Here is a 26,061-nt window from a genome sequence, read left to right on the forward strand (position 1 = left end):
AGCAGGAGACAGGAGACAGCCCAGCTCCTCCCACAGCAGAGTGCCAGCTCGCCATCCTGTCCCCATCAGCCGTGCCATGTCATCAGGGGACACACACTCTTGGGGGAAAGCGGGAGGAACCAGTGCCCTACGTCGTCTCAGCGTTCCTGAGAGTCCTCACTGATAGAGCCGCCCTCCTGGGGTGACGTGGAGGTAGCCCCTCAGCAGGGTGCCTCTCCTGGGGCGCTTCGCAGCCACGTGGTGTCGTGTCTCTGAGCTAAGGCTGTCTTTGGACTGACTTCTGTGCCAGCTCATGCTGCTCAGAAACTGCCACCTAAAGCCTGTGTGTTTTCCTGAGTCGCATGTGACATAAACAGCGCTCAGATGAGGAAACGTTCTGCTCGAGTCTCAGCTCGGAGCAGCTGCTGCTCACCTGGTAACATGCCACATTCGCGACCGTTTCTCAGGAAGCCTTCAAGGTGCACACTGCCCCATGCCGTCCTTGCCGAGATAGGAACGTGGGGTCAGCCCGGACGCTGCTGCGTATTGGTAGGCGCAAACAATGCAACAGGTAGACAGAACTGCCAACAGGAAGTGGGACACTGACGAAGGAAAGGATTGGAAAATTCATTTCTAATTGTATTTGTTTAGTATTCAGAAGCCTAAACGTTACACAAAACACCTCAAGTAGTGGGTTCTATTAGTTTGCTAGGGCTGCAGTAACAAGGTCTGTGCGTGTGTGAGCAGGAGCTGGTTCTCACTGTCGGGGCTGCCGGAAGCCTGAGGTGGAGGTGTCCTAGGCCCGGCTCCCACTGGCGGCTCCGGGGAAGGCGCCTCCTCGCCGTTGCAGTCTCTCGTGCTTCCTGCCAGTCCTTGTCTGGTCGTGCCTCTGTCGTCACATAGCCTTCCTCCTGTCTGTCCCTATGTCTTCACGTGGCCTTCCTGAGGGCATCAGTCCCTGGATCTAGGATCACATTGGATGTGAGGTCATGCGTGAGTTAAGTAGGACCTCAGCTTTCCTGGTCACATCTGCAAGTGCTGGTCTAAATAAGGTCGCATTCTGAGATCTGAGACAGCTGTGAATTTGGGAGGACAGTATTCCACCCGTAGGAGATGGATAAAAGGACATAAGCACCGTCTGAAATCCTTGCATCAGAAGTGATGCAGGAGGGAAGGAAAGGAGAAGAGAATCACAAAATGGGCAGAGGACTTCGGGAAGGCCGTTTAGGACGTTAGAGCCCGGACCCAGGATAATCCCACAGGAGTAAAAAGCTTCTTAGACGATCCTGGCAACCTGTGGGCAGTTACCTTCCCCAAAGGGAGGATGCATCAGGGCATTCCACTTCTGCACAAAACCGCGCTGACAATTCAGTGGAGCCCAGAAACGTGTTGTACCCTCTGTGGCCCACGGTGCTCAGGGGCCATCCCCCAGCCAGGCAGTCCTGGGCCACCTGTGCCCACTGGGGAGCACCACTGCCCAACTGCTGGATAGAGGAGGGGACCAGGTGGGGAGGGGGCGGAGGCCCGGGGAGGGGGGCATGCGGGTAGGGGGCGGAGACCCTGGGATGGCCACTAGATTCTGATGACCTGGACAGCCTCGAGCATCTAAGAAGGCAGGTATGTTAGGGCCCCGGGGCTCTGCAGACATTGTCTACGGAGGGTTATGTATTTCTGGGTTATTTATTCTATTTTTATAAATGCTAATATATTTAATAAAAATAGAATATTTATAGAGTGGGCTATTTATGTGTGGGTACAGAGTAGAGAGCAGAACCAAGGCCCATTTAAGCAGAGCCATGTTCTCAAAGTCCTCCTTAGCTGGGTGATTGGGACATTCAGATCCTCCGGATTGATCGCACACCTGTCAGAGGTGGTATATGGCGTTCTTGGGGGCTCCGCCTTCTCTTCAGCTGATTTGGGAGCTGTGGGTGTAACTCAGTCTTAGAACTTTTTCAAAATACTCCCTTGTGGAGATTGGAAAAGGGGGCTCTGTACCCACTGGGGGCAGTCAGGGCCCCCCACAGACTGCACTCCCCCTAGTCATTTACGTCCAGCGAGGATGTGAGTGACCAGCGAATCTCCCTGTGGGCTGGGAGTTTGGGTATTGCGGGCTCACAGCGTTCCAGTGGCCTAGAAGCTTCCTGTGCTGGCAACTTACGGCACATAGAAGCGGTGGGTGGGTAACAGAGCTTCTGTTCTCCACCTGACAGTTTTCAGAAACAGCAGGACAGAGACTGGACTTCATAACAAACCCACGGTACCTGCGTGACCTTTGTTCTTTGGCATAAATTACACACTCGTTTTTCTATGGGTTCACTTTTTTCCTATCTGGTCTTTGGCAGCTTGGAAAAAAAGAGTCCTAGAAAGATGTGTGTCTCCTTGATGAAGAGGAGAGCATGGGGGCATTTCTTTAGTCGTTTCCCACGTATGTACTGAGTGCCTGGCAAGTCGGTTGGTGTTTTCCTTTCCCTAAGGCACGGTTATCCTGGTGGTTGGCTGTAGGTTTCAGCCCTATGGTCCCACCACCCCTTTTTTTCCCACCTCAAATAGCATCTTGATTTTTTTTTTTAATCTGGAAATATTTGTTTGACCACTAATGTCCAAAGAAATAGGCCCCCCACCCCCAGGATTCTTTGTGTTATTCATGGAAGACTGCTCTTGAAGAGGAAGCCACAGCATTGAAAATGTAGAGGTGCGACTGGAGGAGGGTCCCAGTGTCACCGAGGGCCCCGGGGACATGGGCCAGCCTTTCTCTGTTCTAACCAGCTGCCTCTGCCTTGGGGAATTACCACTGGAGCCACCACTCAGCTTAAAAGCCAAAGGTCTTTTCAGGATGAGGGGCTGGGCCTCCCCACACAGAGGACCGACTTTCTAGTGGGAGCCCTTGTCTTCATCTCTTGCCAAATACTTTTTCTTCGTGACCTATTTTCTTCCCCTAAGAAATGTCTCTATAGCGTGGTTCAAATTTCTAGACTGGAACGAACTTTTATCTTCTTATTAAAGTATCTTCTTTCCTTTAGACTCCCACATATTTCAGCACTTCCCCCTTGAACTGCTTTTCTCATAAGCCAGAAAGAGCAGCTGGGCTTTGGGCCAGTATTTTTATATCATCGGCCTTATTCATAGCTTGTCAGCATTACTGAGTTTTCCTCATGGAGGTCAGTGAGATATTTATGCTTCTTCCTTGCTTGTGTCCTTCTGAAAAGTTACATAGAAGCTGAAAAGTAAAAAATAAATACGATCTTAGATGCCCAGGATAGCAGGCTTACAAGAAACTTGCCCTTAATTTTGTTTCAAACTAAATCTTCCTTTTCATGTGCTTTGTAAACATGCATTCATCTTCTGAGTCCCAGATTTCTCTTTGATTATAATTTTTTTAATGAATGTTTAAATAGTTTCGATTTGGACAGCAAAAGTGGCAAGTTTTTTTAATGTAATATTGTAGCAATATTATAAATAGGATTGTTAATTGATGTAGGACTGAATGAATAATACACAGCATAAGGAAATTTAAGAATATAGTCATATTCTTCATGCATCTCATTATTGGATATGATTTCCTACCACTGCTTTGTGTTTCAGGTATAGAGCCTTCACTTTCATTCTGACATTTTTGCTGTATGCAAGTTTCCACTTATCTCGAAAGCCTATCAGCATAGTTAAGGTAAGAAATCATAAAACACTTTATTTCCTATCCTGCCTGTAATCTCTGTAAGGACTAGTTGTTAAGAGGCAATTTGGGGGAAGAAGAGTGGGGGGCTAAGAAAAAAGGAGGAAATGGATTGTGTAGAAGGAAGTAATTTTGCTGCTTTGGTTTTTAGTTATTCTTTCCTGAAATTAAAATCTTTAAAATGTTTTTAGGATCTATAATTTTAGAGGTAGTGTACTTTCAGTCACATTAGTTGATAGTTTCGGCATTCTGAAGCTTAATTAAATATTTATTCTGTCTTGTGTGAATGTTCCCTCCAAAATATCCAATCTTAAATTGTTCCCAAATTGCTTCTATGATCATTTGATTTGATTCTGAGTCTGTCTGTGGTGGTGATTCTCCCGTATTCCTTGAACACAGACTTCCTGGGCAGGAAGCTGCTGAGCAGGCACTTACCTGGACTCTGTGTAAAGACGAGTAAAGCGGACAGGCCAGCGTACCGGCTGGGTGGAACGTGGGGAAAAGCAGGAACGTTTTCTGACTCTGACATCATTTTGTCTACAGACTGTCAACAGGCTTGAATGGTTTTTGACTCTATTGTAGGAAGAGCAAGGAATTGCTCAGGGCCCAAGACAGTTCATTTATAGCGTATGGCCCCTCCCTCACTCTCTAGTCACTGGCAAGGACACAGGTCCAGGACTGTAACTGCTGACCTTGACTCCTGTGAGTGGCTGAGCGCTGGACATCTGCCTCTAAGCCTCAGGCCGGTGGGAGAGGCGACGCCAAGGCTGTCACTTCTGTGGACAGGCTCTGCTCCCTGTCCTCCAGTAACTCCCCGGGATGGCGGACGTCATGCGTGTACTCAGCAGCCTCTAAAATTCCTCCTTGACTCTTAGGAAGCAGGAAATTGCCATGCCCTTCAAGGTGCTTGCGAAGTTCTCACTTTTTTGCCATACCAAGTTTTAATGACTTAAAATGTTTGCAGACCTTTTGAAATACGTTTTTTAAAAAGAAGATAAGGACGAGAAAAGAGACAGTGGGCCTTAACACTCCTCCCCATGACTGTGACTCTAAAATCAGGACCAGTGAGCAGCCACCATAGATTTAAATCCCAGTACTTGTCCTCCTGGTTGGGGAAATGCACATAGAGCTGAAGACAAGAACATGTCTTTATATGAGGACAAGGACATGTCTTTATATGTCTTTATGTGAAGACATATAAAAATGGAAGAGGCTGTTGAAGAGCCTCAGGGAGTGCTGTGGAATTAAAGCAACGAGAGTCGTGGGGAGCCTCCTGGGGCTTCAGGATTGATCTTGATTCACCGTGAAGCCAGCAGCCGGGCGCCGGAGGGCCGGTGTTGGGACCGAGGCAGTGTGGTGAGACTGTGACAGGTCGTCTCTATGGCAGCGCTGGGCTGGCCGCACTGTACCGGCCACATGACTTGGCCAAGGTCGGAAACAGCACAGGGCGTCAGGTTCCCAGCTCAGAGCCCGAGTCCCCGACCAGGAGGTTGGCTGCCTCTTTTCATAGGATTAAACAAAACAAAGGCTTTTCTGCTTCTTTATGAAACAAAAAGAGATCAGCTCTAATCTCTTATATTTCCCATGGATGGTTTCTCCCTGGGAGTATTAGATGATGAGATAGGATGTCAAATTCTGTTTGATGCAGTGGTCTCCAACACTCCTTTTCCCTCACTTCTGTGTATGATGTGTGTGGGCTACCCGACTCACTCCAGCCTGGCTTGTGGGCCCCTCTTGGCCTGGGCAGGCCCTCTCCCGTCAGCCTGTGGCTTTCTTAGTAGGGCTGAGCGGGGTGGTACCAATGTGCCCCAGGTCTGGCCAGCTGGGCTTCCATGAGCAGCAGCAGGAAAGGTGAGCAGAGATACCTGTCTTCTGAAGGCAAAGAGGAGAAAGTATAAAATCAGGTGAATGGGGAAATACTGGAAATGCCAGCTTTTTGCCCGTAGGAAGGGCCGCAAGCCCTGCCCAGCATCCCTGCCTTGAGCTCAGGGTCAGCCTGGTGGAGTGTCAGCTGAGCACAGGCAGGGGCAGGCAGGGCCACTCACCACACCACAAAGCCCCTGCTGGGAGGACCAGCTCTGAGCTATTCTGAATTTATAAAGCAGAGCCAATGGCTAGGCTTTTAGGGTGATGTTTAAATGACAACAGAACAGCTCCGTGGTGGTGACACAGCCATTTGACCACAGAGAGGCCGAGTCCCGGGTGCCATGCCAGGACAAATATTTAGATGCTCACCCAGGAAATGATCACCTGGGTTGAGGTCTGGCCCCTTTGCAGCTCCCAGCAGGCTCCTTGTGCCCTGTCTCCCCATCCTTACCCTCCTCCAGCTGACTGCAGTTCTCACCAAGGTCACCACGGATTCACTTCCCTCGTCTTGAGCCTCCTAAGTGGAACCCTACCGTGGTGGCTCCTTTGTGAGGCTTGTTTTGTTTCTGAGAGTCATCATCGCCATCACACAGACCTGAAACTTGCTCTCTTATATTGCTGTGCAGTCCTCAGCTGTATAAATCCAGCAAGACATACCCATTCGTCCGCCCTGGGCAGGTGGCGAGGACGACGGCAGGCCACTTTCGGCTGCACAGCTGCTCTGAGCAGTCGTCTCGGGCAGCTCTGTGTGTGCTTGCATGTGCTGTATGTGTGCACAGGCGTGGGGCTGCCGGAGAGCCCGGCGGGCACGGTGGGGCCTGTGCACAGGCCCTGGGGAGGCTCCAGGAGGGGACGCTTACCCTGCTGACCCTTCTTACTCTGCAACCGTCACCTGAGTGCTTCCCTCTGACTTCTGTCCTCCCCGTGGATGTTGCAGGGTGAGCTGCACAGGTACTGTGCTTCTGCGGACCAGGGCGAACTCAGGGTCAACAGCCAGAGCCAAAAAGCCAGTGACACGCCCCCTCACCAGCCCCCAGGCAATGAGACTGACTGTGGCTGGGCCCCGTTCGGTGAGTTCTCCATCTGTCCACCCGTGACCGTGTAGTCACTGAAGTGGGCGGCCCCTGCGGGCTTCTCCCATGCCTCGTGGGACTCTTCCAGCCTTGCCAGTTTCTGCGGCAGTGATGACGTCCTCGAGTGTAACTGCCCAGGGTCAGCTCTCCTGCCACAGTGCTCACAGCTCAGCCGCTGTGTCTGCAGGGCCTGTGTGCAGGGCTCTTGCTACCTGGACAGACATTCTCCTGGTAGGGAGATCTGCTGAAGACCATTTGCATTTCATATTAGAGCTCAAAGTCAAGGCTCGCAGAGCAGAAACGGGGCGGGGGGGGGGGAGGAGAGAGACCACAGAGGCCTGGTGGGGGCTGGCCTGCGTGGGGTAAAAAGCCAGTTTAACATGCAACAGCATAAAGAAACCGGTGCTCACCGCGCCCTCTGTTGGTTTTATCGATCGAATAAGGTAGGTCCTGTCCTTTTGCTGAGAAGTGAACAGAAGACGTGCGCCATGCTTCTGTGTACCTCCTCATGAGCGCACTGCCACACTCAGAGGGCAGACGTTTCGTGTTTTACTGCCCGCTCCAGACCGTACCGTGATGTCTAGTGAAAACAGCACCACTCAGCGTCGCCTGTTGATTCTCACCTGCAGATCAGGACAACTACCAACAGCTTCTCGGGGCCCTGGATTACTCCTTCCTGTGTGCGTACGCCATCGGCATGTACCTGAGGTAGGGCTGCTTCGTGCGCGGGCCCCTCGCTGGCTCTGGCCACTCAGCGTGGAGGGCTCCCGGGCGTGCGGGATGGGCCCACCTGCAGTCTCTGCTCAGAGGTGGCGACAATGAGAGCAGCAGGGACTGCGGCCACGAAGCAGCGCATTTATACGACCCGGGTGGGCCGCTAAGCAGGGCGCCGCCCTGGATGGCTCTCCTGGCCCCGGGGTTTGGGATGCTCTGTGAATCCTGCCAGCTGTGGTCACTCAGGGACAGGGTCCTGGCAGCTCCCCGTGATGCGCAGCTGAGCGCAGCCTCGTCTCTGGTCCCAGGGCTGCCGTCTGTTTGCGTGTGCCATGCTGGACGCATCCCCTTGGACGTCCTGCTCGGCCCACGCAGAGCTCCTCACCTGGCTGTGCGGCTGGTGGCTGGTGGCTGGTGGCTGGGGCGTGGCTGCAGACACACGGCTGGGACCCGAATCCCGGCCCCCACCACCTGCTCGTGTGGCCGGGCAGCTCACTGTACTGCTTTGGACCTCAGTTTTCCCTTTGCAAATGGGGGCAATAGTCGTTCCCACCCCACGTGTGGGCTTGTGGTAGGGATTAGATGCGTGAGTGCACACAGGACACTTGGCACGGCGCCGGCACGAGGCCCACACCCAGCATCGGTTACGTGTGCTTGTTCCCGGCCCTTTCTGCTCCTGTTCTTGAACTGCCGGGGGAAGGTGGTAAGTGTGATGTGGGGGCAGATCAAGTACTGGTACCGGGTCAGTCCAGCGGGGGGTAAAGCAGAAAGCAAAATGAGGGGCTGAGCCCTTCGGCCTAAGAGGGCTTTGTTCACATGGAGATCTTTAGAGATTCCGCAAGCTAGGGGGTGCTGTGACTGCTGAGTCTCTTTCCTGAGACCGTCCCCCCCCCCCCGCCCCCGAGAGTGTGGCATCATCCAGACCTGCGCCCCGCGCCAGCCCAGTGCCGTGTGTGCGTGTGTGGTGTGTGCGTGTGCGCGTGCGTGTTGCCCAGCCAGGCAGTTCTGTGGATGGAGACGATGGCTTCCCTTCGTTGTAGTTGCATATTTGCGTGCCGCTGCAGCACTGGTCAGAGTGCACGCACACAGATGATACTGGACTCAGGAGCCCGAGCCTGTGGCACATGACCGAGCGTGAGCCTGAGTGAAGACAAGCATGGCGTCGCCTGAGGCGTCTAGGGCGTGGCCGGCAACCTGGCCACTAGCAGCGTGCCAGCCTGAGGAGTAAGACTTACGTTCTAAACGCTGTGTTCTCACTGGACACCAATAACCTATAGCACTGAAAGACCCAAGTGTTGGAGTATGTTTCTCTCGTTACTAGAAAACAGTATTAAATGTTGTTCTCAGCTGGGAGTGATTTTGTCCCCCTAAGAAATAGGGAATGATATCTGGAGACATTTTTGGTTGTCATCACTGGAGAAGGGGTGCCCCTGGCATCTAGTGGGCAGAGACTGGGGAGCTGCTAAGCACGCTGCCGCCCACAGGACAGCCCCTCACCACAGAGAACCCTGCCGGATGTCAGGATTGCTGAGATTAAAAACCTGGTTTAAATGAAGTGGTTTTAGTGTTGCCTACTTAGAAGTTTTCATGCAGCTCGCCAGTGGGGGTTCTGAAATCCTGTCTGCTGTGAAACCCACGCCCGACTCCTGACTATGACAAGGGCACGCACTGCTCCTTCCATGGCCTTCTAGTGACATCATGACACACGGGTTAAACTAGAGCCGGTGGGCACCTTCGTTAGCCCAGGTCGTTCCTGGCAGGTCCCAGCAGGTGCGGTGTGGCCTTTAGAGCCTGAGTCTGATACAGTGTGGAATGGTGTCCATTGCATCAGACTTTTCTTTTAAAACTTGTAAGTAGAGATCGAATTGGGACCCAGTATTGTACAGCAAGCAAGAAACGCATAGGAGAGCGCTTCTCAGCCCTGGCCCGCGGCACTAGCTCTCAAGAGGCCCATCTGACTCTGCCACTTGTTCTGTGACTTTGGGCAGGTCAGCCAGCCCCTCTGGGACATGTGTCCTCATGTCAGAAGTGAGCACGTGGGAGTAGATAACTCGTTTCTCTCCGGAGTGCTCTGCTTGAGTTTGTGTGTGATCAGCTTCTACTCAGTTTAAAATGTGACCTGACTGTTCTTTGTAATTTTCAAGGGGTTCCTCTGTTTTAGTGCTTAAAAGGTCATTTGTGTGACAGCAGGGTGATCTTTTTTATTTGGTGAATTCAGAAGGAGAAGTTCTCTGGCTCTTGAAAACCAGAATTTTGGAGATGGTTCCCGAGGGCTGTTCGTGGGCAGACAGGTTTCATTCTGCATGATGCTTCGTGTTTATCTGACTCCTAGAAGGATATGTGCAAGAAAATGAGACCTGTAGAGTTTTTAATGATTGCAAAAGGCTCGCGATCACTTGTGATTTCTTTATTCATTAGTAAGTTGCAATGTCAAGTTGCTCCACACTGGCATTTCCCATAAGGCAGTCCAGCATGTACTCCCTATGGCATTGGGGGCCGTGGGGTGTAAAAGCCTGTTAAATATGCGCTCTAATAGGAAACACGACTTTTCATCCTCACCAGCACTACCATGGTGGACCTGGCACGTAACCCACACTGATCTCGGGTTGAGCCCCCGGGCAGCTTAGGAGGGAATTCTCCAAAGATGCCGGCTCTGTATTGAGTCATGTTGCTGCTCAAAAGGAGCATAGCGGTGTTACCCCCCGTACTTCAGACCTTACCCTAAAGGAAATCTCATCTTTAAACCAGATCCCAGTTCTGTGGCCGGGGGTAGCTGGCAGAGCTCAGCCAGCTCACGTGCTAATGTGGTGACGTAATGACAGCACAGGGACCCAGAGGCTTGTTCATGGTCACAGGTGGTCCCTTCTCCCAGCAGGAAAAAGTTTTGTGTGTAACCCGCAGTGTTTGAGGTTCATTATTTAATAGGGACTTTTACTAGAAATAAAAAGTCTTAAAAGATGTTGCCAGTTGCCATTTTCTGGCTAATAAATGCTCTAGTGGGAAATAGTCATGATTAGATCTTCTTAGAAACTATGGTGCTTTGGAGTTCTAAAAGCTCAGAGAACAGCATGAAAACATCCGGAAAGAAGCCGCGGGGTCATGTACATTGTGGGTGTGTTTTTTCATATTTGTCTTTCTTTTTTCTGTGTCCTCAGTGGCATAATAGGGGAGCGCCTGCCAATTAGGTATTACCTGACTTTTGGGATGCTGGCCAGTGGCGCCTTCACTGCCCTCTTTGGGTTAGGGTATTTCTACAATATCCACAGTTTTGGATTCTACGTGGTAACTCAGGTAAGGTCTGGGTCCATGGCTCGGCACATACGGGGTTTCCATGATGAGTTGGAATGGGTGTTTATGTCGCAGACCCCTGACTCTGCCAAGAGAGAAGATAGCAGGTGATGGGAGAGGGAGGAAGGGGGGCAGACCTGTGTCCTGTCCAACATCAGGGTCAGCGCTGGCATGTAAAGTCCCTCTCCTCTTTTCTTGGAAATTCCAGCAGCCATGAAGTTTCCCTTAGCTTCAGGAGTTGCCTCCTAAAGAATCTTAGTTTGAGATGTTCTGTCCTGTGACAGATCAGACCACTCAGAAGGGATGTGGGGTGTCACAAGGGCAGGAAGAAGGGAGGACTTGGGCGTCATTGGCAGTGGGATGGGATTGGAGGTGGTCAGTGGGAGGAAAGGGGGGCCTAAGGGTGCTGGAAGGTGGGGGTGAAGGCCGAGATGGGCCCTGTGGCTTTGCCCTTTCAGCTGGGCCTCGCTCTTCCTAGAACATTCAGCTGCTCTGCCTCCCAGCAGCCCTGTGGATAAATATTGACCAGAAATGGAAAATCCCTTGAAATAATGAGTCCAATTTCTGAGGCACTCCAGATAGCCTAGGGGGGTGTTGGACAGAATTCACTTTGAAAAATGTTGCCATAGGACTTGAAAAAGTTTGGTTGTTTTAATTACCAAAGTGATTCATACTTCATAGAAAATTAGAAGGAAGAGGAAAAATCGATTTCCCAGAATCCCAGCATGTTCCTGGAGGGGAGGCCACGCCTGGCCGGCCCTGAGGCCAGACCAGCGGCGCCCCCGACAGTCTCCTGGAGAGCTGGTCCATCCTGGGGGTGGGGGGTAGGAGGCGTTAGGCTGGACCTTGTTTTGTGGTGCCTTGTAAGCTTGCCCCTGACACAAACCCATAGGCCAATACACTTCCTATGTCTCTTCCTAAATAGTGAGCTCAGGGTCCTCTTGAAAAGTGGAGAAACACTTTATCCAGGCGCTAGGCCAAGGCCAAGTTGGTTCAGAGATTCACCAACAATAGGACCTTCCTCACGACATAAGCAGTGAAAGCGTGCAATTTATAAGCCATACTTACAGTACAATCATAGTTCTATAAGAAGAAACGTTTTCTCTTTATGAAGTTTTAGATTAGAAAGAGACTGAAAAGCGTGACCCCAAGCTGTTAACAGTAGTTCATCTCCTAGCAAGTGATTTTCTTTTCTCTGCTTATTCTAAAATTATCACAATAGCTATGTATTATATTTGTAATTATATATACGAGTATATGTATATATACTCTTATGTAGTTTAAAATACATCTTGGGCTGTCGAGGCTCACATCAAATAGGGCCTGCCCACCCCCCTTCTTTTTGTGAGAGTCCCAGCTATGCTCCCACACATCCCAAGAAGCGAGCAGAGGGAGCTGCTGGGAGCCCCGCCTGAGGACAGGCTCTGGCTGTGAGTTTTCCTTCCAGTGAGCCCTCCCTTTTGTCCTCTGACACAGATCATCAACGGACTGGTGCAGACCACCGGCTGGCCCAGCGTCGTCACCTGCCTCGGCAACTGGTTTGGAAAAGGCAGGTGAGAAAAGGCGGCCCTGTTTCCAGCAGCATTGATTTTTTTAAAAGATTTTTTTTAAAGACTTTAGTTTTTCTTTAGATTTATTGCAGAACAAAAAACTAGTTTATTCTATGCAATGAGATGATTGAAACCTCTAGGACTTGAGATTCTGAAATTCCAATACCTTTGTGCTGGGAGATACCCTCCCTGCAGCGAGCAGGGTCGAGGCTGTGACCTTCTGTGCAGCTGACCGGCAGTGGCCTTGCCTGGCCTCCCGGGAACTGGGGAAGTGTGGAGGTCAGACGCCCGCCCCAGGCCTTTTGACTCAGACGCTACATTAAAAACCAGACTCAGAGGCACACGAAGTCGGGGGCAGAGGTGCACCCCGCCTCTGGTGACCTGACTGCAGGCCAGATGCCATTGTAAGGTCTGTGTGACACACAGCCCTGGGCCAGGCCCAAGGCTCAGAAGCGTGGGAGACGCTAACCACTATGCAGAGACGGGCGCGAGGACCAGCCTCCAGAGCCGGGGCAGCTGCTGTCCTGCATTCATTCATCCCGCGGCCAGCCCGAGCTTTGGGTCATGGGGTATTTCATCAAAGGATCGAATTTAGATTCCAGAGGCACAGATGTAAGTTTGGGGCCTTCCCAGAATTTCAGGAAAGGGCCTCCTTGCTCATTTTAATCAAAAATAGACGCTCCGAGGTGCGTGACGACACACATCTCCCAGTGAAGGGGAGCCCAGCTCCCTTGTCAGCTCCTCCAGTCCTGCATCCATCGTGCGGAAGTGGCCGCCTCACCCCTGAAGTCCTGGACTTGCTCTTACGTGTTGCTCTCACTGGTGTGTGCTACACAGCTGGCCCGTTTAAGCTTCTCGACATCATTTGCTGCCTTGTTTCTTGTTGTGTTGCAGGCGAGGTTTGATTATGGGGGTCTGGAATTCCCACACCTCCGTGGGGAACATTCTGGGGTCCTTGATTGCTGGCTACTGGGTGTCCACGTGCTGGGGCCTGTCCTTCATCGTGCCTGGGGCCATCGTGGCCGCCATGGGGATCGTGTGCTTTCTCTTTCTCATCGAACGTGAGTAGCCAGGGCCTGGGAAAAGGGCCCCGAGGGCTTTGGGGCGAGTTGTGAAGGGGCCGGGCTCCGCTGCGTGCTGCGCAGGTGCGGTGGCGCTGGGTGCCCCTCACCAGGCAGACTGCCTTCTGCAGGTGTAGACTCCCCTGGCCGTGCTGCGCTTGCGGCCGTTTCCTGATTTCTAGATTAACTGCTGTTGACATTCCTTCCACCCTGTGCTCCCAGGCGTGTGGTTGCTGGGTTTGGGCGTGTCAGACTCAGGCCTGCCACGTCGCACATGTCCAGGGCCGCGGGCCTGGCACCTGCTCGCCCCCGTCTTGCTGCCGCCCATTGAAATGTGATTGTCAGCTTGTTTGCTTTCTGATAAGGTATACCTGGGACGGCGTCGTAAAAGCATGGCGTAACCTAAGATCATGTATCTTGATTAGCTGACGAGTGTTCTGTGAGAAAATCAAATTACTGGTTCCAGTCTAGACTCAATAGCAAACTTCTGTTTGAGTTGAATTTGGAATGAACTTTTAAAACAGACCAGCAGGACAGGGATTCTCAGTTATGCTAAAGACAGAGGAGCGGCCGTGTTGGGGCCGCCCAACCCCGCCGGCTCTGGGCTTTATTTGGCCTTTACCTCTTTGATTTGGCCGAAAGCGAGACAAAGTCATACGGTGCTAGGTGGCTGCCTACTGTGGACTCCAGGGAAGGCTACGCACGAGACCACTAGCCCGTCGTGCTGGTCAGTGGAGCGCAGCTGACTGCACGTTCACGCTGCCAGCTTCATCGTCCAAGAAGTGAAGGCATATTCAGTTCCTCACTTCGTTTTCCTGTTGCTAAAGTGAAGCTTTTGACTTTTTAAATGCTCCCCCTCTCGGAGGCTCTCAGGCCAGCCTGGTCTGTGGTGAGACGGAAGTCAGCCTCCGAGGAATTCCGATGATGCCCACTGCGGGGGCGGAGCTGCTGCTCCCTCCCCTGTTCTCCAGGGCCACTAAGCTTTAGCAACGTCTCAAAGTGGCCAAAACAAGCGAATTGCTAAACAGAAGGGGATGCGGTGGTATTTTGACTCCCTTACCAACGTGCCAACCTGTGACATTTAACTGTAGCTTGAGTGTCACCAGAGTTCTGGGAAAGGTCACTGTGTCACGTGTTTTCCTCCAGGCTGGCTCCCCAGCACCTGGAGCTTTGTCACCTGGGCTCTCCAGGGTGTTCTTACACACGAGTCACCTGGACAACAACACACGTGCTCTTCCCCAGTGCAGGGGCCCCTGGGTACGGTCTGCCCAAGGTCTAGAGTCCACAGTGCCTATTATTGTCTTCCTCAAGTGCTAAAAGGCTGGTTGTGGGGGAGGAGAAAGTGGAGAGAGTGCAGTGGCGCGGACTGTGTGCAGCTGGCTTGCTGGCCTGGTCGGGGTCTCAGTGCCAGTCCCCCAGCTCCGTCCTGCTCCTGGGCCTTGTGCCTGCTTGGGGCAGGGTTTCCCAAAACAAGGAAGCTGTGTTTGGTCTTTTGTAATGAAATGAGAGCCTCCTTCCCACTGAGCCCCCGCCCCAGCCCATCCTGTGGCTTCTGAGGCGTGTGGGAGGGGTGCTGCCGAGGGGCTGGGGGAACTCTTCTTTAAGAAGCATCTGAGAAGCACCATGCACTGTGTCCTCTGGGCCACTGTCACCGGTTACAGGAGCCTTTCCCGCCCTGTTTCCTCCTGATTAAATGGACAGGGAGCCAGTTCTCATGGGCACGGGCTCTGGGCCGAGGTCTGAGGGGTTCTCTCACATGGCTTTAATGGGGCTCCCGTGTGCTCCCCAGTATGTGAGGCCTCTGAGGTGGCCCCCCTGGCCAGTCTCAGCGGAAGAGGCGGAAGTGTCCTGTAGCCCTGACTTGCCCTCATGCTGGGCCCTGTGCCCATGAGTCTCTGGGGGCAGAGAGAGCCCGGTTCGCAGGCGCTGGACCCACTTTGGCCGCTCGTGTCAGTGAGGCCTCTCTCCGTGGTCCACTGTCGCCTGCCAGCCCAAGCTCAGTGTGGACACAGGGCATGTCCATCTAAGGGCGACTTGCTGTCCTCCACAGCAGAACAAAATTCAGACCGTCAGACCCTCTGCCGAGGGACTCGCTGTCACATTCATTCTCCTGTGACAGGGAGGCGACAGGTATGAATGACAGAAGCCAGCTGTGAGTAATGACAAGCAAATGCTGTGTCCAAGAGCAGAACTCCCTTTGCAGACAGGGGAGACACGTTCCGCGTGCTTCTTGCTGCTTTATTTCTGCTCCTTGTCATCCCTGTTCACTGACCGTGGGTGGGCAGTGAAAGCTTCAGGTGCTGTCCCGCTTGTGACCAGCAGCGAGGCCCGAGCTCTGTCCTGCTCCTCCTTCCCACCCAGGCCTGGCCCCCCAGGTCCCTCGGGTCTGCCTGGGAAGCGCACTTGGATGTGTCCCAGCCGAGGGTTCCGGTACTAACATCCTACTCGGTGAAAGCCCAGAGAAGCTCATGGTGTGGGGGGACTGGCCACGCCTCAGCAGGGAGGCCTCCTGACTGACCCTTGGGGGGTCAGCGTGGCTGGAGAAGACCACGTGGTGGGCTGCTGCCATCACTTTAAGGGGTGATCGCACATCTCAAGTGAGCCATTGGGGCCACCAGTGCTGTCCCTGTCGCCCCTCACAGTGCAGGCGTGGGGGAGCCTCTAGTCCAGCAGGAAGTGCTCAGCAAGGCCGTCCACAGGTGTTACCTTCTGTGTCACACAGGAAGGAACTCAGCTGTGGGGAGTTTAAAGCCCCGTAGCTCAGTTTGTTTCAAGGCAGTTAAACTATTTTATCAAAAGTTATAGAAAGACCAGGATCTGGGTGGTGGGGAGGGAATAAAGCTGTGTAAAGGCGGCTCTGCGTTCTGAAGCAGGAGTGGGGTTGCTTCCCCCCGCTCCTCGTGGCCGTGAGTGTGGCCGTTGGTGCCTAATTCACACCAGAGTAATTTTTAAGTAATAAGACGGAAGGAGCCCAGCATCTGGTCTTGTTACTCTTCACATATCCTTCCTTCCTTGCGTTTAGATAAACGGCATTTTATTCTATAGCAAGGTAGCTGTTTTATCCGTAGTGATTTTTTATTTCTAATTCCATAACATTAAACAACTCATCGCAAATGTTATTCGTAACTCCTTACTCTAATACACTTTTTCTGTTTGAATATTTCCTTCTGCTACTTCTTTAAATGTATTTTACGTGGCTTGTCACTGTAGCATGCACGTGCTCGGCTTATATTTGTGTGTCACACGTGACTTCCCCATATTGCAATCTTCACGTGCCTGACGACTTGGGTTTCTTGGTGGCAATTTCCTGCCTTCCCCACCATGCCCCCCACAGTCCATGGGGACTAAACATTCCTGGGGACTGAGGGAGGGAGGGGCACTGTGGGTTCTTAGTGGGATGACTGCGCTGCCCCTCAATCCAAGAGACATGCCTCCTCGGGCCTTGTCTTTTTTCTTAAATTAAGGTAATGGAGTACAACTATCAGATGGGTCTTGATGGGTCTTGTTCTGGTTTAACTTCTTGTGTTGGTGGAATCACCCAGCCCTGGGTTCACACGTTGTTGCACTTTTGGTGTTTCAGATCCGAAGGACATCGCCTGCTCGTCCACCCTGGTGGCGGTAAGGACTCGTTCTCTGCTTCGTGTGTCTTCTTGGCTGGTGGGTCATCTGCCAGGTGGCTAATGACTGTCACTAGCCTGGTCCTGTCTGTGCAGTAAGGGGTAACAAAGTGTGGACATGGTCCCACCCTGAAAACATCGGCAGTTTTAGGAAAGGCCTAATGACTGCAGTCTGGTTGGGGACTTCCTGTGGGAGGGGGACCAGAGGCTGAGGGCTGGCCCAGCCTCACGAGGACGGGCCTTCCTGGCTTTCCCCTGGACAGATGACACTGTGTGACTGCAGAAAAATGCGAAGGTGAGCTGGCTGATGTCACTTTAAACTGCTGTCCACACCTATCGGTGGGCCATCGGCACCGCTCAGCACACCGGCCACCTTTCCCCTGGTCAGTGCCCACTGCCACCTCTCCTGTCACCTATGCTCGTGCTCAGCTGACAGACGACCCTACGGTCTGGGCCATTGAGCAGATCAGCGGCCACAAAGGGCACATACCTGCCGGCATCCACAGCTGGCTCTGCCTTTCCCCTGTCACTCGGTGAGATGCCCTGCCCACCCGGCCAGCCCTCCCCCATCAGGGCCGTGAGACTGTGCTCCTGCAGTCCCACTGTCCTGCGTCACTGCCAGCACATGGCGTCACCCACCTTGGAGGAAGCCTCTGTTAACTTCACACCTGTGTCCCTGCTTACCTGCTTACCTTAGAGCTGATCCCACGAGTCGTTCCCTGCCTGACTTCTCTTGCATGGCTCCTCTCCCCTCCCCAGGCCTCCACCGTTCCACCGAAACAGCAGCACCATCCGGCCATGTGTCGTCAGCTCTGGCCTTACCCCATTGACCTGTCACCAGCATGACACAGGGCAGCTGCCCCTCCCTCCCGAGATGCTCTTTCTTGACCTTCCGGACACCACAGTGGCTGTGCCTGCACAGGGCTTTGCTGGCCCCCCTCCTCTGCCAGGCCCCCAGATGTGGGACACCCGGCCTGGGGACCGGCCCCCTCTTCCTCATCCATTGTTTCATGTCGGAGACCTCGCCCAGGCCCATGTGGGTTCATGTTGAGTGTCCCACTGATGCGCCAGCCTGGCCCTCGCCCCTGGGCTCCACGCTCGTAGATCCCACACCCACCTGACATCCCCACAGAGTCATCTGTTGTCTTCTCTGACTTAACACAACCAGGGTAGTTCTCTTCATTTCACCCCAGAAACGTTCTAGGTCCCTGGCATCCCCGTCTCAGGGAGCCCTGTCCACCCCATGGACAAGCCAGTCTGGAGCAGTCATCCCAGCCCCTTCTTCCTTCAGCCCGTCCATGTTCTGCCAGACCCATCATTTCTCTCTCTCCCTCTGTGTGTGTGTGTGTGTGTGTGTGTGTGTTGGTGGGGGGGGGATGGGATACAAACCCTCTCGTCACCTCCACTGCTCTGATCCAGGTTGCTCTCATCTCTCCCTGAACCACTAGTCAGTCTCCTAAAACAATCCTCTTTTGTTTCTCTAAAAATCTGTTCTTCACACTTCACCTGGAAACATTTTCCTGAAACAGAAGTCAGAGCATGGCACTGCCTTGCTTACAGCTTCCGGCAGCTCCCCAGTTTCCTCAGCGTAAAATCCAGTTTGCCTCTTACCGCTGTCTCCCCTTCTAGCGGGTGAGAGAGTTCTGAGGGCAGGACTCCATCGTGCTCTCTGCCAAATGCCCAGCTGCTCCCAAAACAGCACCCACCACCGTGCCAGAAAGGGATTCCAAGGGTTCTGGTTGGATCCATTTGTTAACGCTTTGAACTTTTGAGTACAATTAACTTGAAGGATTCTGGTACCTTACAAAAATAAGGAAACAAAATCAATTCTGAAAATCACTGCCTTTAGGAAGATTAACATCATATGATTCTTTTTAATTCTAGTTGATATTTCTAAATGTTTTAAAAGCATGGATTTCAATGTCCGTGCTTATCCAATTTTCTGTCGTGCTGTGGAGTAGCTTAGAGCTGCAAGAACCAAGCCCCTCTGGGACTGGGGAGAACTTCAGCGCTCACCTGCCCCCTGGGACGACATCTGGGCATGGACATAGGCACTGTGTGCAGGGGCTTTGGGAAGAGAGCGAATCTTCAGAAGTACCGGAGAGCAGACCGACCCACTGAGCTCTGTGGTCCCCAAGTGCCCTGCAGAAGTGTCTCCTCTTCCTCTTTTCTCTCCCCTTTTAGTTAGACTGACCAAGAAAACGACAGTGGACTCAAATTACCAAAGTCTGGAATGAGAGAGGAGACATCACTGCCAACTTTACAGAAATAAAAACAATGATAAGGGACAGCTGTATGCTAATAAATTAGATAACTCAGAAAAATGGAAGAATTCCTGGAAAGACATAAACTACCCAAAATGACTCAAGAAAAGAGAAAATCTGAATAGACCTATAACAAGGAAAGAATTGAATTATGCCTTTAAAAATTTAATACAAAAGCCCAGGATCAGATGAATTCTTCCAGACATTTAAAGAAGAATTAGTACCAACTATTCACAAACTCTTCCAAAAAATAAAAGAAAACACTTTCCACTCATAATGTATTATCCTGATAGCAAAAGAAGACAAAGACATCCGAAGAAATCAAAACTATAGACCAGTATCTCTTATGAATAAGATGTAAAATTCCTCAACAAAATACTAGTAAACCTCATCCAGAAACATATAAAATGGATTATACACCATGATCGAATGGGATTTATCCAAGGAACACATAATTGTTTTAACATCTGAAAATCAATCAATGCAATACACCGGGTGAATAGATTAAAGGACAGAAATGTGATCATCTCAATAGAAGCAGAAAAAGCATTTGACAAAATCAAATATCCTTTGTGATAAAACACTCAACAAACTAGGCATAGAGGAGAACTGCCTCAACAAGATAAAGGACGTCTGTAACACCCCACAGCTAATATCACACTTGATGGTGAAAGACTGGATGCTTCTTCCTAAGATCAGGAATGAGACGAGGGTACTTGCTCTTGCCATGTGTATTTAACATTGCACAGGAGGTTCTAGCCAGGGCAGTTAGGCGAGAAAATGAAATAAAAGGCAGATTGGATGAGAAGAAATAAAAGTACCTCTGCAGATAACATGATCTTAAAAAAGCCTAAGTAGTCCATAAAAATACTATCAGAGCTAATTAACGAGTCAGCAAGGTTGCAGGATAAAGGATCAGTATACAGAAATCAACTGTATTTCTAGGGGTGGGCCAGATGGTTCAGTCGGTTAGAGCGCGAGCTCTCAACAACAAAGGTGCCAGTTTAATTCCCACTTGGGAGGGTGGGCTGCACCCCCTGCAACTAAAGATTGAAAACGGCAACTGGACTTGGAGCTGAGCTGCGCCCTCCACAACTAGACTGAAGGACAACGACTTGGAGCTGATGGGCCCTGGAGAAACACACTGTTCCCCAGTATTCCCCAATTAAAAAAAAAAAAAAAATCATGACATGTTCAGAGCAGGAAAACCGAGTCAGAAACCACATTTAGTGGTCGCCAGGGCTGGGTGCACATGGGAGGAAGGAGGAGTGCGTGCTGATGCGGATGGTTTCTTTTCCAAGGATGACCAGAATGTTCTAGAACTGGTGACGGTCATGGGACTGGGAACTAAAAACTGCTGACCGTACACCTGGGTCTGGATTATTCTTCAAGGAAGAGTTTTATTTTCACCTTCTGTTACCTGATAGTCTGGAGCTTTGATATTAAATTCCTTAGCCCTTTGTTTTATTTTAATCATTTGTCTTTTTTCCCTTGGTACCTTTTTGGGGAAGACAGTTAAGTATCCTTGCTGCAGTGCAGTTTGGTGTGATTTCTGGCTATTGATTCAGTAATTGCTCTAATTAAATTCTCTCCTTCCAGCACTCGAAAAGCTATGAGAATGGCATGCACAGGTTTAGACTGCAGAAGCAAGCCTTGCCCTCTGAGAAGAAGCCCCTGGTGAGTCACACAGACGCCGCCTAGCAGGAAGTCAGGGGCCTCTCTCCTTATGAAATGGGGTCTGGTGTTTCTTTAGTAAAACTTGAGTTTACCCTTGTTAGATTTATTTGGATAGTAGGCTCAGCTTACTTTAAACTTTTAATCAAATTTAAGTCATTCATTCATTCACTCCTTTATTCAAAGCTGTTTGCAGCATTCAGTGTGGTGGGCACTGCTCCAGGCTGGGCTGCGCTGTCAGTCCCAGCATGCCTACAGGGGACCCCCCTGGGAGGGGGTCGACAGACAGAAAACAAGCCTCCTGCAGCAGCTAAATGCCAGGAAGGCAGAGCCCGCTGAGAGAGGGGTGCGTGGGCACTAGTTCAGGCCTGGTGTTGGGAGCCCCCTCAAAGCAGGTGGCACTGATTAGAGCTGTGAAGAAGGTGAGGAGCGAGTCTGCACGTACCTGAGCCAAGGGGCTTTCAGGTAGAGGGAGTGCAGGGTGGGCTGGGAATATGAGGTGGGACCAAGTGATAACATAAAGTCATCTTTCAGCCTTCCTTCCACCCTTTCCTCGTTTACAGAGGAAATTGAGGCACCGGGATGCTGAGTTACCTGCCTGGCCCCCCTGGGAAGTGGGGAGGCTGCAATGCAGCCTAGTGGTCACTGCGGGTGCCTGGGTCTTCACCCCCCTTTTCCAAGACACCCCTAGACGTTCCTCACATCACTTCTGCTTGGCTGCCACACCGAGGCATGGGTGTTTTAGATTTGGTTTTAAGCATCGAAAGCATAAGCTGTTTTCTTCTAAAATCAAATAGCTTAAAGGAGAAATGTACTAAACAGGCTTCTGACTTTTTTTTTCTTCTTATTGCCTAAGGAAATTTATTTGTGGTGGTTGAAATAATGGAAGATGGAAAAATAATGTCTCGTGCGTCTTGTTCCTTAGATTTTAGGGAGAGTGTAGGTAGGATTAATTCAACTGAAATGCGTTAAAAGCTGCTCACTTCTGAGTTTATGTTGAAAAAGATCAGGTGTCTTAGTTTGGATTGCTATAACAATAATACCGTAGACTAGGGGGCTTAAGCAAAAACCATCTATTTCTCCCGTTTCAGACACTTCCTTGGGGAGGCTGGGAAGTCTAAGGTCAAAGTACCCCGCAGACCTGGGTCTGGTTAGGGCCCCTCCCTGGCTCGCAGATGGCAGGAGGGCAGAGAGAGGGCCAGCGCCCTGCTGTCTCTCTTGGTGGGGCAGTAACCCTACCAAGAGGGCTCCACTCGCAGGACCGAAGGCCCCACCTCCAAATACCATCACAGTAGAGACTGGGGTTCAACATCTGAATTTTGTAGGAACTCAAATATTCGGCCCAGAGCAGGTGTTAATCAGTGTCCGAGTGGCTGTAATTCCTCTCCCATTATTAGTGAAGACTTGCTTTTTCCTTTGAGGCAAGAGCTGCCGTCTTAATGCTGAAGGTTGTTCCACCTTTCGGACCAGTGGGATGCCCTGAAATTCCTGTGGGAACAGAGGGCCTTTCCACAGTGGAGCTGCAGAAGCACCAGGGCGGGGCGTGGACGCATGGTTAAATGGGAGCAGTCCATTCCACGGTGGTGTTAGGACCGTGTGGAGCCCTTCTGCTCTTCGAAAGTGTAAACCTGAGAGTGAGCTGCCTGGCTGAAGCGGCCCCAGCCCCTCGAGGGCCGATGCGTCAGAGCCCGTGGGGGCACCAGACACAGCGTCGGTGTCTGTCCGCCAGGTGGTCTGTTGTTAGCTGTATAAGGAGGAGGCACCGTGTTTCCTGGTTTGTTTTGGAAACCCTGCCGTGACCTCACCTCTGCCCATCTCCTCCAGACACTGCAAACGACTGGAACTGGGTGGCTGGGAGCCCCGGACTGTGCATAAGAGATGAGTGGGGGTGGGCAGGAGGCCTGTTCTCTACATAGAGAGTTCCCACCGTCTGGTGGAGTGGCTCCTTACTGGTTACAGAGCACAGGGTGGGTCTGCACATTAACCCCGCCCAGTGGTCCCAGAAGCACCTCACAAAACAGGGAGGGGCCGAGGGGGTGCCCCAGGGTGTGACCACACAGGTTCCTATGCTGGACCTGCAATATTTGTCTCAGTCAGAGGCACTCCCCTGGCTAAGCAGAATCTTTTCACTCTACTTATTGTCTATCTGGCTGCATTTCATCCACTTAGATAGGTCAGCCTACTTAGTGTTAAAAATTGTGTAAAAATAAATAAATAAATAAAATAATAAAATAAAAAAATTGGTGAAGTCCTGCAGTTCTCAGCCTTAACCCTGCCTTGGCCTCTTGGGGGCCTGCCCAGGGACTGCTGTGCTGGGTCCAGAGTGCAGCCTGGCCACCCCGGTCGCTCCAAGTCCCAGGAGACTCCAGGGTTGAGAATTATTCATTTAGTCTCCTAACTAGACAGCTAGTGTGATTCATAAGAGAAAGGTTTCTTTCCAAACTCAAATCGTTGTTCCCTGTTCCCATACCCTTGTGTGGAGTTAGCATTGGGAAGTGGGTAGGCTGTCTGTGAATGCATTCCTCCCCAGGCCAGCCCCCCCACCCACCCCCACCCCGTGGCCTCTCAGTGCTGGGGACCCTCCTGCCTGTGCAGGGCTGCCCTTGCTGTCACCACCACCCACTTTCCCAAAGTTCTGTTTTCACCGGAAGGGCATTCTAAATTTCGAGAGACAGATTTGACAATGCGTTATCATTTTCTTTTTCTTTTTTTAATTTAACTACATTTTGAATCCAACCACATACACCGCAGTGAGATGAATGCAATAAAAGCTGTTTGATTTGGGGGAAGGTCTGAAACACACAGAAACATTTCTTTGTAAGCCCTTGAACTTCATAGTGCACGCATGAGGAACATTCTGGATCATCCTTGCTCTGACTTGGAACCCCACCCAGAGTTGGGTCCACTTTTTTTACTTTAATAATGCAAACGCCCTTTGGGAACGTCCAGGATCAGAATTCACAAAATGTCAGAATTGGTTTATGAATCTTAAAATAGTCTTTTTTCTGATAACATATGTTCCTTTGGAACTCCTCAGAAAATACAGATCATGTAAAGAATGTGCTGACATTTTCATAAAAATGGGTGTTTTATTAGGTGTAATTCCACTGCTTGGTAATAACCATTCCCAGTTTAGAATTTAGCTTCCTCATTTCTGTAAATACGTCCTGTGGTTACCTGGTTGTACAGATACCTATGTCAGCATTCCTTGACATCATGATGAAAATGCAGTTTTGAGTGGTTTTATTATTTAATGTGTCAGAAGCATTTTTCCATGTCATTAAAATCTACAAATTATTTTTAACTCCTGCAAGATATGTCATTTATATGAATGTACTTTACCAATTTTCGTCAGTGGTGGTGTGACATGCATTTTATTGTATAAGTAGTTTTTCATTTTTCAAATTATTTTTGCAAATATATCCTAGAATTGCTGGGTCAAAGGGTTTGCATGTTTAGTTAGTATTTCCTAAAACCATGTGGATGCTAATGATGATAAAGCAATGACCACGGTGAGAATATTGTCCAGGGCATCATGTCCCCAGGACTTGTGGTGGGACAACTTTGGCGTTAGGAATTCTGGCCTCGCTTCAACCCAGGAACTGGTGACCTTTCTCTTCTTGCTTCTTTTCAATGGTGCTCGCCCCCAGGACCCGGAGATGCAGTGCTTACTGCTGTCAGATGGAAAGCGGCCCGTCCATCAGAACCACGTTGTCACCCTCCCGGCCGATGGCGGCGGTGCCATGGCTGCCATCAGCTTCACTGGGGCCTTGAAAATTCCCGTGAGTACATGTGCCTGGGCAGAGTTTCCAGAGGGTCCTCTGTGCGTCCTCTGTGAAAGGAAGCCGGCGTGTGAATAACCATGTTTAAAAACAGCAGTCATTGTTGTAAAGATTTTGTTGGGTATCCGATGGACACGTGTCCTATTTGGGAGACCACCTCGGGATACTGTGGATGCCTGATCATGGCATTGTACACCAGAAGCTAAACATTAATGAATGCCAACTATAATTTTATATATATAATGTGATGGCTCGGTGCGAGGTCGGAGGGATAGTGGATGGGGGGAGGGGGGTTCACAGTGTGAGGGATATAAATGATGAACGTCTAAGTATTAAAAAATAATAATAATAAATAAATAAAAACAGCAGTCATGATTGTGATGCGGGTGTCAGGAATCTACAGCAGGAACCGAGGCTGCGTGCAGGCAGCACTGAGCAACGCTGCAGCTTCTGTTCGCCTCATCCTATGTTTAAAAGGTTTTGAAATTGGCTGTCTCCACTTAGAAATTCAGAAATTTCATAGACAGATCCGGCCTCTCATCTGCACCTGCAAAACCAGAAAAGCTGGCTCCTCTGGCCTCACGCCCTGGGGCTCAGGCCTCCCCACTGCTGCTCCCTGCCTGGCCCAAGGGTGAGCCCCCGGAGGCACTGTCCTCCTCACTGTGTCACTGTCATCGCCTTGTGTTCTGTGGCCTGGGGGAGCCTGCTCCATTCTCTTTACCCTTTAAGTGCTTTTAGGAGCATCAACCTGGTCTGATTGGCCTCCGGTGCTCACGGAAGGAGGGTGTGCAGGGACCCAGGGAAAGGGCAAGGAGCCACCCGTGGAGACAGAAAGGCAACAGTCCACAGAACCCGGGCTGTTCTTTATTTAAAATCAGGGGTGCTGGTGCGTGGTGAAGCAGCTGGCCCTGACTCTGAGCTATCAGGCATGTGTCGTGCCTGCTGGCCGGGCCACCTGTATGTGACAGGATGTGAAAGAGATCGGGGAGAAGATTACTTAAGACAGGGCCGGTGAGTGGCGGGGAGTGTGCAGTGATGAGCGCTCTTACCGTTTTAGCGTTTCCTTGTGTTAAATTCCTGGGCTCCCGCAGACGGAATCTGGGCAGCTGGAGAGGAAAGAGCAAGCCCTGCCCACGTGGGCAGCACAGCCAGGCCTGTGCAGCACGCTGGCACACATCTGGGCTCCGGGCCCTGGGTGCTCACACAGACAGCCCCGTCTCACTGATGGGTCCCCGTGAGGAGGCACAGCGGGGCCCCGACCCAGAGGCCCCTTGGGGATGGTGTGGGCTGGGCGTAAACACTGCGCCCGGAACCTGCAGGACAGGTCACAAATGAAGGAGGTTAGGAGAGCTGCTGTAGAACAGGAAGTGCTGCCAGCGCCCCATGAGACCAGGGCTGCTACGCCCCCTGGAGCTGCTGAGCCCAGGCCTGGTAACCAGAGTCCTTGAAGAGATCTGTGGGCTGGCCTGTAGGAGATGCTGGTTTTAAATAGAAAGTTATTTTTAAACTGTGTTATTAATAAC

At 51.2% G+C, this 26,061-nt stretch overlaps 1 protein-coding gene across 6 annotated transcripts in view; it reads left to right on the plus strand.

Moving 5' to 3' along the window:
* Window positions 1-26,061, plus strand: part of SLC37A1 (solute carrier family 37 member 1) — a 50,090-nt gene that overhangs the window by 7,452 nt on the left and 16,577 nt on the right. For 5 of the 6 annotated variants that reach the window (XM_081068589.1, XM_081068592.1, XM_081068588.1 and 2 more), the window contains 9 exons: window positions 3,562-3,643; window positions 6,453-6,585; window positions 7,218-7,296; window positions 10,458-10,593; window positions 12,067-12,143; window positions 13,035-13,201; window positions 16,782-16,819; window positions 20,682-20,759; window positions 24,407-24,538. In XM_081068589.1, coding sequence (XP_080924715.1) covers window positions 3,562-3,643; window positions 6,453-6,585; window positions 7,218-7,296; window positions 10,458-10,593; window positions 12,067-12,143; window positions 13,035-13,201; window positions 16,782-16,819; window positions 20,682-20,759; window positions 24,407-24,538 — 922 coding nt within the window. Of the gene's footprint in view, window positions 1-3,561; window positions 3,644-6,452; window positions 6,586-7,217; window positions 8,006-8,342; window positions 8,527-10,457; window positions 10,594-12,066; window positions 12,144-13,034; window positions 13,202-16,781; window positions 16,820-20,681; window positions 20,760-24,406; window positions 24,539-26,061 lie in introns of all 6 variants that reach the window. The other variant, XM_081068593.1, reaches the window with a different exon arrangement.

This window comes from Rhinolophus hipposideros (assembly GCF_964194185.1).
Source record: "Rhinolophus hipposideros genome assembly, chromosome: 2".
Lineage (NCBI taxonomy): Eukaryota > Metazoa > Chordata > Mammalia > Chiroptera > Rhinolophidae > Rhinolophus > Rhinolophus hipposideros.